The 13,309-nt window shown below is 58.4% G+C and overlaps 1 protein-coding gene across 3 annotated transcripts; it reads right to left on the minus strand.

Annotated features, from left to right (window-relative positions):
• Positions 1-375: 375 nt before the first annotated feature.
• On the minus strand, positions 376-11,062 carry KCTD17 (potassium channel tetramerization domain containing 17). Of its 3 annotated transcripts, none has more exons than XM_061125295.1 (7): positions 10,867-11,062; positions 9,588-9,696; positions 7,157-7,248; positions 6,141-6,236; positions 4,226-4,351; positions 2,816-2,885; positions 376-1,222 (listed from the first exon to the last, which is right to left on the minus strand). In XM_061125295.1, exons 1-7 carry the CDS (start codon positions 11,059-11,061, stop codon positions 843-845), a joined length of 1,068 nt encoding a protein of 355 aa, XP_060981278.1. In that variant the 5' UTR covers position 11,062; the 3' UTR covers positions 376-842. The 3 variants fall into 3 exon arrangements, with proteins under 3 accessions (XP_060981278.1, XP_060981280.1, XP_060981279.1); XM_061125296.1 differs by lacking the exon at positions 376-1,222 and adding an exon at positions 1,249-2,623; XM_061125297.1 differs by lacking the exon at positions 2,816-2,885 and having other exon boundaries at positions 1,048-1,222.
• Between the last annotated feature and the right edge of the window lie 2,247 nt (positions 11,063-13,309).

Genomic DNA, 13,309 nt, shown 5'->3' on the forward strand with positions numbered 1-13,309 from the left:
CCATGATGCTCCCCCTCAACACATACAGGAGTGTGACAACAGGCAGGTCCCAGGACTTTAGGAAAAAGCCCCATTACCTTTGGGCTGTCTATCCCACCTTAAGTTTAGCCCCTGATCCAAGGGACTTCCCCGATGATTCAGCAGGTAAAGAATCCACCTGCAATGTAGGAGACATGGGTTCAATCCCTGGGTCAGGAAGATCCCCTGGAGGAAGAAATGGCAACCCACTCCAGTATTCTTACCTGGAAAGTCGCATGGACAGAGGAGCCTGATGGACTCATCCACAGGGTCACAAGAATCGGACACAACTATGTGCACAGAGCGCTGTCCCCAGATGTGGCCCAGAGAAAGGGAGGCAGCCAGGCTGGCTGTTTCTTCAGGTTTTATTACACGACGGGGTTGGACACAACTGAGAAGCAAGTGCCTGGCCCAGGAGCCCATAAACGCGAGAGGCCCCTCGCCCAGCCCCTGCCAGCCCCAGACTCTCCCCTGGGTGGAGGGAGGATGGTCCCCTTTCCCTCGTCATCAGGTCCCGAGGGGCCCCGCTGCCCCTGCTGGATCGGTGCCTGCCTCCCTCCTGGCCAGGTCACTCTGCGCCCAGCAGTACAGATGGCGGGGACGGGGTGGGCGTGGGCGTGGGGAGCAGCCAAGCTGAAGGCCAAGTCACCCATCCCCTCCTTCCGATGTGGTCGACCCCCAGACCTTTCACTCCCACCAATGCCTGCGTTTTACACCCTCCCCGAGGGCCTTCAGGGCTCTCGCCCCTCTTGGTAACCTCACAACAACCTTGTGAGGTAGGCAGGGCAGGACGTGACCCGGGTGACACGCGGGGAGACTGAGGCTCAAGGAGGTGACGTGACTGGGCTCGGGGGGAGCGGAGTATTCGCCATGCAGCTGGGGGCCCTGGGGGCAGGGACGCTGGGGCCTGGGAGACACAGCTGGACAACACCACACTTCGGCCACAGGCAGGCAGCTCTGCCCAGGGGTCCCAGGGCCCACCTCAGGACTTGAGAGGTCCCCGCGGGCCCCCTCCCAGACCCCAGAGGCAGGGGTGAATGACATCCCCCAGGGTGTAGACAGAGCTGACAGCGGGGAGAGCTCTTCCTCTGCCTCAGGCCGGGGGCCCACCCCGTGGTACAAAAATAAAGGATTTCAGAACGGAACCCCAAGTCCCTGGAGGTGATCTGGGGCCTCACATCCGGGTGCCTCTGGCTTGTAACAGCTAGAAAATAAGAGGGGCAGGGGGACCGGGTGGGGGTGGTCAGAACACCGGGAGGGGGAGGAGGGGGTGGGGCCAGTGAGGAGAGGGGAGTGCGGGGCCAGGAGAAGGGCAGAGGGGAGATCGAAATGGAGGGGGTGGGTGGGTGGGGGAGACAGGGAGAGAGAAAGAGTTAGGTGAGTCACTAGGTCCTTTCTGGGAGGAAGGAGGAGGGCTGAGGCCCAGAAAAAGTGGATTCAGAGCTGAGGAGGAGGGGCTACAGGAAGGGGACCCTATGCCCCATCTTGGGCTGGGTGGTGGCCTCCTAGGAGTCCATACTCTGCCAAGACTCTGGCCAGGGGAGTGAAGGCCAAGAGAGGCTGGTCACCAGTGTCTCAGGCAAAAGGTCATGGAGAACAGCTGTCCATCCCCATTTTAGAGGCAACTGTGGCCCAGAGAGGAACAGTGACTTGCCCAAGGTCACACAGCAGGTAGATAAGATGGAGTGGGGGCTTGCGGGCTCCTGGCCAGGGCTTCTTCTGCCACAGCCCAATCCTTAGCCAGCTCCCGCTGACTCCTCCTAGGCCACGGGCATCCAAGTGTGGCCTGTCCTTCCCAGCCCCGCAGAAACTGGGGACCCAGTGCCCCGAGGCTGTGATTAGGAGTCCTGGGCATCAGGGATGAGGTCTGGGCACCTGGCTTCTGTCTCCCTTCCTTCCTTCCCACCGTGGCTCTGGGCCTGATGGGCAGGTGGGAGAGAATCTCCTCCCCTCTTGTCTGCTCTCAGAGCCTCACACCCAAGGCCAAGATAGGCTGAGAAGCTTGGGTGAGGGGAGAAAATCAGCCGGAAGTCCGGCTCAAGTGCAAGAAGTAAGAGATGAGCACCCTTCTGGCTTCTGCCCCTCCCTCCAGCTCCGCCAGGCTACGAACCAGGCATGGCAGCTCTGGGGGTCAGGCGAGGGGCGCAGGAAAGGCCCTCCCTGCGAGCACCACCTCAGGTCTGAGGGGGTGCAGACAGAAACCTGCAAGGAGGAAACGTGAGGAGGTGAAGCGCTGGAGCAGTGCCTCAGACGTGGCCGGCAGGGGGCGCCGAGGAGGTGCAGCTGCGCCCCTCCCCCACGGCCCGGGAGGCAGGAGGTGCCAGAAGGGGTGCAGGGGGCGGCAGGCAGGGTGCTCTGGGATGCGGGGCCGGGGCGCCTGGGTGGAGGGCGCAGGAGGCTGGGACCAGGGCAGCCCCGGGATGGAGGTGTGAGCAGGCAGAGAGAAAACCCGGACAGGGGCAGAGAGGGAAGAGGCAGGGTGTAGGTGAGATCCAGGAGGAAGAAGAGGTGGATGAAGATGAGGCAGGACCTCCGGCGGGGAGCGGAGGAGGAGGAGGCGGTGGTGGGAGGGAGAAAAGGTTAGCGGGATCCTGAGATGACTGGGCTGCAAAGAGAAAGTGAGAGAAGGGATGGTTATGCAGGTGAGGCGCCAGGCATGCGGCTGAGCTAACCCTGGTGGGCCCGCCCGACCCCCGGCCGCCCCCGGGACCCCAGGTTTTGCAGCTGGCTCCAGCAGGGAGCGGGCGGGAGGCGCCGGCTTCTACTAGCAATCATTCTCCTCGGGGGTTGGCTGCACCTTTCTCCTGCGTATCTGCCTCCACCTGCACCTCCTGCTCCTGCTGCTGCTCCAGCTGCTCCTCCGCGCTCTGTGAACCAGCCGGCGGACCCAGGGAAGAAAGAGCGCAGAACTGACCGGGGGGGCCGGGGCCTGCTGGCAGCTGGCCCCGAGGGCCCCTGTCTCAGGGTGAAGGGGAGGGGCAAGAGAAGGGGGACCTCCAGGGGAGGGGAGCGCTACAGCCACAGAAGCCGGGGCATCGTGTCCGGTCCGGGAAGCCTGGGGAGGGACCTGGGGGAACCAGCGGGAGGGTAGGGACCTGCTGAGGATGCTGGCGGCTGGGCCCGGCCTCTATGACAGCGGTGGAAGACGAAGAGCGTGGGTGTGTGGCTGGGGTATCCTTGAGGGGCGCCCGGGAAGGCCTCATTTTAGAAGGACCAACCCGGAGTACATAGGAAGCCAGGGAAGGCCCAGGGCAGACACCAGCCAGATCTGCGATGCCAGCACCGGCTCTGACATCCCAGATCCTGAGGTCTCTCCCAGAGAGGCAGGAGCAGCCGGCTCACCCTGCACCCCTGCAAGGCCACGTCAGCCACTGGCCCCGCTGGGGGTGGGGTGGGCACGGGAAGTCACAGCACAGGAAGGCAGACGAACAGACGGGAAGCAGAGTTCCTAAGTCTTCACCACACAGGGACAGGCTTCTAGAAGGAACGCTCTCCTTTCTTCCCAGCCTGGCTGCTGCCTGCCCCGCCAGTTCCACCCTGGCTCCTGAGGCTTCTGACCAACTCGGGGTCCACGGTGATAGGCCCGTTGATCAACCCCCTCCCTGCAGCCAGCTGAGGCTGCCTCAGAGGCCAGTATGGAAACACAGGATTGGACCCTGAAGGCTCCAGACCCCTTTGCTGCTGAGTCCCATGTGGGGAGCCTGCAAGAGGGGCAGAATGAACAGATTCGGCTTCCCTGCCCCAGCCCTGGTCCCCGGGAACTAAACTGGACCCTTGCATCCCAGAAGTTCCAAGCTGGTGGTCCACCCCCTCACTTCTCTGAGAATACAACCAAGGTGCACAAAGAGGATGGGACCTGTCCAAGGTCACACAGAGCGCTCACACCACACCCAGACCCCTAGTGCAGTGCCTTGCCCTGGTGCCACACTGCCCCGTGGCTGCCACGTGACCACCATCCAAGTAACATCTAAGTCCACTTTGGCCACACCCTGGGGCTAATCTCATCTCACTGTCCCCGGAGCCTGGGCCTGGGTAACTGGCGTGGGCAGACAGGACCATGGGTGGCATGGGATGGATGGCATCGGCTGTGATCAGGGGGTCAGGCGTGTGCAGCAGGAGGGAGAAAGAAGAAGCACAGATGGCCAGGCGGAGGGCAGCAAGGGAGGGAGGGAAGGCAGGGAGGCTGAGGTCGGGCGAGGGGGCTCACCTTGGTTTTGCGGCTGGACTCGGAGCTCAGCCCGTGTGGGGAGCTGTAGAGCTCCTTGGACACCACACATAGGAACTCTGCCTGGTCCTCACTGCCATAGTTGTAGGAGGAGCCGATGTTCACCAGCTGGAGGGACAGGGCGTGGGGAGAAAATGATTGGTCAGGTGGGATGGGGGGCAGGGGTGGGCAAACATGGCACTTGTCAAGATACTGACTGTGCCCTGATCTCACTGCTCCATTTAGGCTCATCCCCCTGGCTTTCCAGAGGACACCTCTGATGCAAAGTCAGAGTCCTCTCCACCTCCCCCACCTATGCCTCTGGTCAATTTCCAGGGCCAGCCTCTCCACATGGCTTGGCCGGGCCTGATCCTTAGAGGAAGGCAGTTATCGTTGCTGTTTCTCCCCTACTCGGCCTAGTCCCAGATCTAGCAGGCCACTTCCAGAAGCAGGCAGAGGTCTGTAGCAGGCAGACTGTGCTCCTGTGTCCCGGGTGTGGCTGAAGCAGCCCCAGAACCAGGTCACAGGATGGGGTCCACATGACCTGGTAGAGCCCCATAGAATATTCTGTTTGCTCTTGGAAGCAGCGGAAGACTAGGTCACCCGTTCCTTAGGCCAGTGGTGCCTGGCATGTTTGCTCAGCCTCTGAAAGCCCATGCAGTTGCCAAAGACTCTCGCCCAGAGAGGAGAGGAAAGCAGCCCCACTTTTGGTCTGGGATCCCTAAAATAAATACATCTGCAGGCCCCTCCTGGCTGATAAAAACTCTACACATGGTGGGTCTCATTCAGCCTCCAGGGACCTTCATCCTGCAGACAGAGAGGAAAAACCAGCCGCTTTGGCAGATGAAGCCTGGAGGGGTGGTCATGTCCCACAGCCAGAATGAGTGGAACAGGATTTGAATCCAGGACACTGAGTCCTCTGGAATCCTACAGAGTCAAATGCTTCTAATAATTCATAGGATGCTAGCTAGCTTCAATGTTTCGAGGCCTACCCTGGGCTAGAGACTTGATCCATGGTCTTTCTAATCTACACAATGTTCTGGCAAAAGAAGCACTACTGGCCCATGTCACCGATTGGGAAACTGAGGCCAAGAGAGAGATGACATGCTCAAGGTCGCAGAGCACGTCAGTGGTGAAGCCTAGATGTGAATCCAGGCTTCCAGTTCCTGGACTGGGCTTGTTTCTCCCCCCAGGCCTAGCCATCCTGGGGAGCCTGGCCTTCCTCTCCCTTCTTCAACCTCCAGGTGTGAGGGAGCTTGTGGAGCTTGTGTGGATAAAAGGCAGCCCAACCCTTCTCTTCTCTAAGGGCCAACCTGACCTTGGGTTTGCTTGCTGGCTCTGATCCTCTGGAAACGTGAGAGAGGTGTGACATCAACTGGATTACTAGGGCAACCTGTTTATGATAAAAATCTCTCCTGGATGGTAAACTGCATCAGGACTGGGAGGAAATGCAGGACATCATGAATACCTCAAGGGAAGCTGCTGCTCTGTGCTTCTGAAGGTGGCCGTGCTTGGAACTGGGCATGTCCCTTGCAGGGACCTGGAATCTATGCCTGGGGAGTTGCTACAAGAAGTGTGGCCCCCAGGGGACCTCCACTCTCCTCTGGGGATCTTGTCTCCTCTCATCAGAACTGTCGCTTGTGGGGCAAAGACTCAGACACTTGGGTGTAAACGCTACACAGCTCCTGGGAGGATTCCTGCTGAAGAGGCTTCACCAGAGTTGCCTTGTGGCTCATGGGGCTTCTCTTGTCTCTTCTTCCCAATCAATCTGCTGCCAAGTGTGGCCTTTCTTAATCTTGTTTGTTTGCCTTAAGAAGACTCCTGGGTAGGGGCTGCGATGGGGAACCCCAAGGCTGGGGCTGCGGGAAGGGAGGAGCTTGCTTTGCCTGGAGGTGTGGCTTCCGCGCGCTCCACCCACCTGCTCGAAGCGCCAGCCATCAGACATGGTGGAGACCATCTGCGTCAGCTCCTCCTCCTGGCATTGCAGCACGCGGTACACGTGCTTGGGTGGGACCTGCGGGCAGAGGGCGACGTGGAGGGCACCTTGTGGGAGTGCCCAGCATCCCGGGATGGGAGAGCACCTGCTCTTCACCTACCCTCTACCCCTAAGAAGGACAGAAGGGGCTGGGGTGGTAAGCCAGAAGCCACGTTCTGAGTGACTATGATGTGCCAGGCACTCAACATGCATGATTTCACTTAATCCCTCCAAAAACCCCAGGAAGGTTCATGGAAGCTCTGAGAGGGTTGGTTACTGGCCCAAGGTCACCCAGCTAAAGAGTTGCAGAACCAGAATTGGGACACAGGTGATATAAGGGGCAAGGAGGAAGGGCTTAGGAGGCATCCTGGGTCACTGAGGCAGGTCCTCCAGGAGACAGAGCACCCCCTCTTCAAGCTCCTGGGGAGAGGAGGACAGTGGAAGACAGTGCCTCCCTACCCATCTCTCATCCTCTACCTCTCCCCCAGGGTGGGCAGAGAATCCCACCAGCTTCTCCTACAGACTGGCCACTTAGGCCCAGGGTCCAAGCTCAGACATGCCAGCTCCAGGGGGCCACTTGAGCCCATGAAATGGATGGTGTACTAATCCCCATTGCCCCTACAGGGCCCTCTGTACCCTTATACTGACTCCATATTGCCTGTGAGGAAGGGAAGGGTAGGCAGTTCTCAGCACCTCTGTATGCCACAAAAGGAAATCAGGGTCCAGAGGGTGGCGTGACTGGGGCAAGGTCACACAGCAAACAGCCAAGGCAAGGAGAGAACCTGGTATATTTCTCCCAGTCTGGGGCTTTGCGGGGCGATCTGGGAGCTGGACAACCCCTTACAGGCCAGCTCGGCCTTCCCAAGAAAAGCTAGTTCTGCCTCTCCTGACCTTCCTTCTGTCCCCGCTGCCCACCACCCCCTGTTCTGGCCACGGATGCTGCCCCACTGCCCCCTGACCTGTGTGACAGTGTAATCCTTTTCCTCCATCCGGTCTTTGATGATGCGGATCAGCGGGCCAATGTTGTAGAATTCCGCTTCCTCCAGGACCCCTGACACAGAGCAGCACCCCCATCACTCCCACTGCCCGCATGTCCCATTCTCACCTTGTCCCCTCCATCCCCACCCCCTGCTCCAGTCACACTAGGGTGATGAGCCTCTCTGAGTTCAGGGGTCAGGCGAGAGGGAACACTTCCTTCTTGGGGACCCACACTCTCTATAGTAGGGCTGAGGCTGCTGTTCAACCGCCCCATATCCCTGCTGTGCTGAGCACAGTGACATGGGACACCTGCCAGTCCCCCAGCCTTGGGCTAACCAGAGGCAGCAGGACCATGAGACTGGACCCTAGAAGGCCACAGTGAGAGGGGCCTTGGCTGACCCCTGATTACATGCTCCCACTGATGAAGCACATGCTAAGTGGCAGGCACCATGGCAGGCATGTTGCACTCTTTACTGTAGCTCATTCTCAGCACGAGAAGTAGGTACTTTCATCAACCCCATTGAGCAAGGGGAAACCTTGCCTGGGAAACCAAGGCCCAGGCAAAGCAGTAGCTGTGCAACACCTGATACCCAGCACGCGGCAGAGCTGGGGTTCACACTCAAGTTCCTCTGCCCTCCAATCCCACTAAGTGCACGATCTTTGTGCACATGCATCTCCCTGACCAACCACACTTCACAGTCTGCAGAGCCCGTCCTGTGCTCCTCACAGGCCCCAGGGCGTTCTTGTCCCCATGCAGTTAAGGGAACAATCTTAGAGACTGAGCGAGTCCCTCTCTGGAGAAGGGGACGGCCCTTTGGACTCCCCTCAGCTCCTCAGGGCAGGGACACTTCTGGTCCTTGGCACAACTGGCCTCTGGGCTCCTGGGGGACAGGACCCACGTCTGATGTCCCTGGCTGTCCCCAGTGCTCACATCCACCTAACACAGAGGAGGCGGTCAGTGCTACTGCCAGGATGTTCCCCATGGAGCCCTACAGATACACAAACTCTGTATTACAGGTCCTTGGTGCCAGGCATGGCACAAGTGACGCACTTGTATTCGCTCCTTTTATCTTCACGGCAGCTCAGCAAGGTGGGTGCTGTTGTTCCTGCACCCCACGGATGCAGGCATGGGGCCACAAGGGGAGAAGTGACTTTCTAGGGTTCACAGAACTAGTCAGCTTCCTGCCAAACCCCCTGACCCCTTGGAGCAGGGCGCTAGTCCTGTCTGAAGGTGCTGGGAATGCCAGGGCTTTGACAAACCCAGAAACAGGTAAACAGGTGTGAGCCGTGACGCTGGAGTGTTTACCTCCCTTCCCCATGGGAGCGGCTTTTGGGCCCAGGCCACGCCCATGCTGTCTGCTCCCCCAGGGGCCACCAGGAAAGCTGTGGGGCTCCCAGAGCCGATACCTAGAGTGGGCTCTGATTCTGAGGCCCTGGTCCTCTGGAGAGCCACCTGGCCTCTAGATCACCATGCCCTACAGGGGTCAGGAGGGAAGACTGTGGGCCCGAGTGAGGAGGGAGGGGCCGTGTTAGACCGCTTCAGGGTACAAGCCCCAGGACTCGAGATGTCTGTTTTCCCAGAACACATCCCTAATGGAGATCACCGCCCCACTTTATATACACAGTGGAGACTCAGAAAGGAAAAGTGACATGTCCAAGCTGGCCTGGCTGGGTCAGCTGACCCAAAGCCACACACTGTGCCCTAAGGAAAAGTGGGCTTGGCACCCACCTATGGTCCCTGCTCCAGGCTGGGGTTCTATCAAGACGCCATTCTCCCAGGCACGGCTTCCCTGCCATCTGCTGGGCCAGGAAGTGGACATCTACAGGGCCTCAGCTACCCAGCCTGGGAGGGACCAAACGCCCGCTGGGGAGCAGCCTCCCCGCTCCCCTTCCTCCACCCACAGCCAGTACTGTGCAGCAGAGGCTGTCAGATCTCGGGAAGAGTCACCCGTTCCACCTCCCTGCTGACTGTGAGCCCTCACCAGGCATCTGAGATACCTGATCACTCAAAGAAAGAGGCATACCTCTTCCCATGGCCATTTCTACCCCCACCCAGCTCACCACTGGCTTCCCAGGAAGCCAGGGGAAAGGACATCCCTGCCCCCGGCGGAGGCTGCCGGCCTCACAGGCTTCCTCTCTCTTCTGCCTATGTTTCTGCCACTTCCCCAGAAGCACCACCCAATGGAAGCACCCAGTGGAAGCATGGGCCAGTCACCTTGGCCCTAGGTTCAGCCTGGGCAGAGGCTTTGGCATCCAGTCCTGTCTGGGATGAGAAGAAGCAGGAAACATGGAAGAAAACAGACGTCTCCTCTCAATGGGAGAAATGGCTTTGGACCTCCATGGAAGGCCCTGGCAGGCTAGAGAAGACAGGCTTAGGATGCAGGCCCTGGCCAGCCCCCTGGACCAACTTACCCTCCTCGGCCATGTCCTTGTCTAGCACCAGCTTGCCATGCCGGAGGAAGTTGAGGATGGGCCCAAAGTAGGTGGGGTCACGGTCGATGAGGTAGGCCCCCGTCTCATCCTACAAAGGCAGGCAGCGAGAAAAGAGTGAGCCCCCGCTTCCCTGCTGACCCTGCACATATCCCCACCCTTCAGTCCCAGTAAAGGATAGAGGGAGGGTGGGTGGGGGCGCATATTTGCTCCAGAACAGAGTGGTATGATGGAGTAAAAGGGCCTTGGGGTCAGATACAGCTAGGTTCAGATCTTGCCTCTGCCTTTTCCTGACTCTGTAACCTCGACTCAGTGACTTGACCTCTCTGAGCCTTGCTCCTCTCCCCCACAACCAGGGAGAATTGTGAGCAGCCAGTGAAGTTTCAATGGCACCCAATCCAGTGTAGGGCTCAGGGATCGTCCCTCTTAGAGGTTGTTCCTTGAAGCCAGCCCTACACCATCTCCACCAGACCCCAGTTATTCTGGGGATGTTTACAAGTTTCCAAAGGAGCTGCTATCTCATTGGATACCCTCAGCCTGCAGGGAGGCTTGAGAGGGTTTCCGTGCAACTCTACAGAGAGAAGACAGAGACATCACCAGGTAAACGGACTCGCCCAAGGTCACAGCATCAGAAGGTCAGGAAATGGGAGAGAGGGGGCCTTAGAGGTCATGGCCAGGCCGGCCCCCTGGGGTTACAGACAGGAGGCTGAGCTGGAGCAGGGAAGGATCTGACCCAAGGTCATGCAAGCAGTTTGCAGCAGAACCGAGATGGGAACCCAGAAATGGTGCCCCAGGCCAGCGTTCCTCCCCATGAAGCCCAGCTCAGGAGGAACCTGGGATTTCTCCACCCCAGCTCCCTGTACCCCTAGGCCACCCACACCCCAAAGGACAGGGAGAAGCAGACTCAGTAACTCCTGTGATGCAGGAGTCCAGTTTGGGCAGGAGAGAAGGCCCTTCGTGTCTGTCCTCCCCACAGCCCCAAAGACACAGGAGAGACCTTATCCAGTAGTCTCCTGGGTGGGGAGCCCAGGGCAGAGCTCAAAAGCTCCAAATGGCCCCAGCCTGGCGTTGTCCTGTTGCCAAGGCAATGGCATCGCTCACGCTCAGATCCACTTCCTTCGCCCCTCCTCCGACCAGTTCTTCTTGCCTGCAGCTCTTCGGAAAGAAACCCAGCCGGGTTTCCAGCCCCGCGAGCAGGCCTGGCTGGATAGCCGGCAGCGAGCGAGGGATCCCCAACGGCCGCCCAACCCCTGGGCCTCACCCGGTCGGACTGCAGCTCTTCCCCCTGGCATAGGCGGCTGAGGAAGGACTTCTGCTCGCGGCACAGCGTCTGCCTGGTGGTCAGGAACACCGTGCCCCCCACGTTGAGCCGCACCCACTTGCCCCAGCCGCCCGCCCCCGCCGGCGGCGCTGCCTCACCGGCCTCCATCCTCATCGCTCTTCCCGGCGTCTGCATCCTCCGGGCAAGGAGGCTGGAGGTGGGCAGGTACCGAGCGCCGGGCATGCCGGGAGCTGTAGTCCGAGCCGCCGCGGGCGGGTACGGCAGGAGTGAGGATCTTGCCTTTCCCTAGCCCCAGCCTACTTTGTCCTTTCTGGGAGGTCTACAAACGAGGGTCTGTTAAAGATGCTCTTGGCCAAAGTGCTCTGTGTTTGGGGAAGGTCACATTCGAGGTCACTGGGAAAATAGTGAGTGATACCCCAAATCAGCAATCCTCCCATTCTGTCGCCACATTGCTTTCCCTTTGTCCAGTCTGGGTTATCAAACAACTGACGAGAGAAGAAACTTTTTCCTCCCCTAATTTTATAGCAGCATTGACCTGTATCTGTTTTCTAATATTCTTCCATTCTGCTTTTGGCGGGCGGGGGTTGGGGGAGAAGGGATCTGTGCTCTTTCCCCACGAAAACTCTCTTTGGGGACAACGGAGCTGGGCTTACAGTTGGCTCAGCACCTTCTATATTCCAGATGCTTTATGCATCTGTATTATTCATTGATGCCCTCGGTAACCCTGTGAAGTTGGCGTTACTGTACCCATTTTACAGATGAGGACACAGAAGCAAAGTGATTTTCTGCATTCACACAGCTAGTGAGGGTCAGGCTGGCAGGAACCCAGGTGGGTTTCAAGTGCATTTCCACCACCAAGTCCCCTTTCCTGCTCTGTGGGAAACATTTCTAGGGAGGAAGAGTGGAGAGGGTACTGGATGAATGTCTGGAGAGCTAGGTTTTCATTCTGGCTTTTGTAGGATGAAGTGCTGGGAGACTTTCCATTTACTCATCTGTAATTCGGGAAGGGGAGGAGGGATTGGTTCTATGGATGTACTTCTGAGCCAGATGACTTGGCGGGGGTGAGGGGGTGCTGCTATTGTGGGTTCTGCAGGGTGCGGGAAGGGGACAGCTCCTCATGTGGTTTGGGTCCTGGGAAAGAAAGGAGCAGAAGGGAAATTGTCCTCCTTTATTTATTTCCATGTAGCTTGTGGGATCCTAGTTCCCCGACCAGGAATTGAATCCAAGCCCTTGGCAGTGAAAGCGCCAAGTCCTAACCACTGGACCACCAGAGAATTCCTGAAAGCTGTCTTCTTTAGCTTCCTTTCCTTCTCACTATTTCAGTCAGTGATCTCTCTGTCACACACGCAGGCCCCACCCACTGGGCAGCCTGTCCCTGTGGCGGGGCGGGGAGGGGAAGGTTCTGTTAGCCCTCAGGTTCTGTCTCCATAAACTTTTCCCCTTGGCAGGGAGTGGATCACAGCTGCTAGACTCCTGCTCCTGGGAACTTGTGTTCTCTTAAACACAGATTCGAGTGTGATCTTGAGCCACCTCCTTTCTGAATCTCAGTTTTCCCTTTTGCGAAGTGGGAAGTGCCGCTGAAGAACACTGTCATGAAGATTCGATTATGTTGGTAAAACAGCTGCCATAATCCATGGCTAGTAGTATACTGAATACATGAATGAATGAAATAGGCTATGCGTCATGAACTGGCCTTGGAAGAGCAGCAGCACTGCAGGCGCTTGGTGAGTCCTCCGCCATCATCAGCTGAAACAAAACCATAGCAGGGAATATGTCGTCTTCCACTTAAGGGTCATAGGCAGGGAGCAACATGGTCAGATGTGTAACTTGGGTCACTCTGGAGACTGCAGAGGAGACGGTTCAAAGCCCTGAGAGACCAGCCAGGAGGGCTCCTAGGTGAGGGTTAGGGAAACCCCAACCAAGGCAGCGTCAACCAGGAGTAGGTGGCTTCAGTGGATACTTGGGCAACAGAAGTGAAGCTTGAAGGGGCTGTGGGAAGGCAGGAGAAGGAGGGAGAAAGAGGAAGGAGGAGGGGCCATGCTGACAACCCTGGCTTCTGGCAAGAGACCATTGTTCTGCAGGTGTCATACTCAGCAGAGCAGCTTAGCCTGGAGAGGTCTGGTGGGCTGGCCTGAGCCTAGAGCAGGGAGAAGACCCCTTCAAAGAAGACCTGAAAAGTCCCAGAGCTGGAGACCCAGGAAGGCCCTCTCAGGTGGTGGCCCCAGTGAATGAAGAGGACGGGACACAGTCTGGAGAGCGAGGAGCAAGAGCCACACTCTAGAGACCAAGAGGGGGCCAGTTTTCATGAACAAGTTCACAGGAAGAATGAAAGCTGAGAAGGTGGAACTGTAGCGTCCTGGAGCTGTGGCATCCCAGGGCTTGCCTGAACCAACCTGCTCCTGCAGGTGTGACAAAGCCAAAG

This window comes from Dama dama, chromosome 22, assembly GCF_033118175.1.
Source record: "Dama dama isolate Ldn47 chromosome 22, ASM3311817v1, whole genome shotgun sequence".
NCBI classification, from domain to species: domain Eukaryota; kingdom Metazoa; phylum Chordata; class Mammalia; order Artiodactyla; family Cervidae; genus Dama; species Dama dama.

What these genes read in the sequence shown, in the direction of transcription:
- KCTD17 (XM_061125295.1), bottom strand. Translation starts at nt 11,061, where the DNA reads ATGCAGACGCCGGGAAGAGCGATGAGGATGGAGGCCGGTGAGGCAGCG. An exon ending in AAGAGCTGCAGTCCGACCGG is followed by an intron (nt 9,697 to 10,866) that starts GTGAGGCCCAGG and finishes CTGCCTTTGTAG; the next exon opens with GATGAGACGGGGGCCTACCT. An exon ending in GGCAGATACGCAGGAGAAAG is followed by an intron (nt 1,223 to 2,815) that starts GTGCAGCCAACC and finishes CTTATTTTCTAG; the next exon opens with CTGTTACAAGCCAGAGGCAC.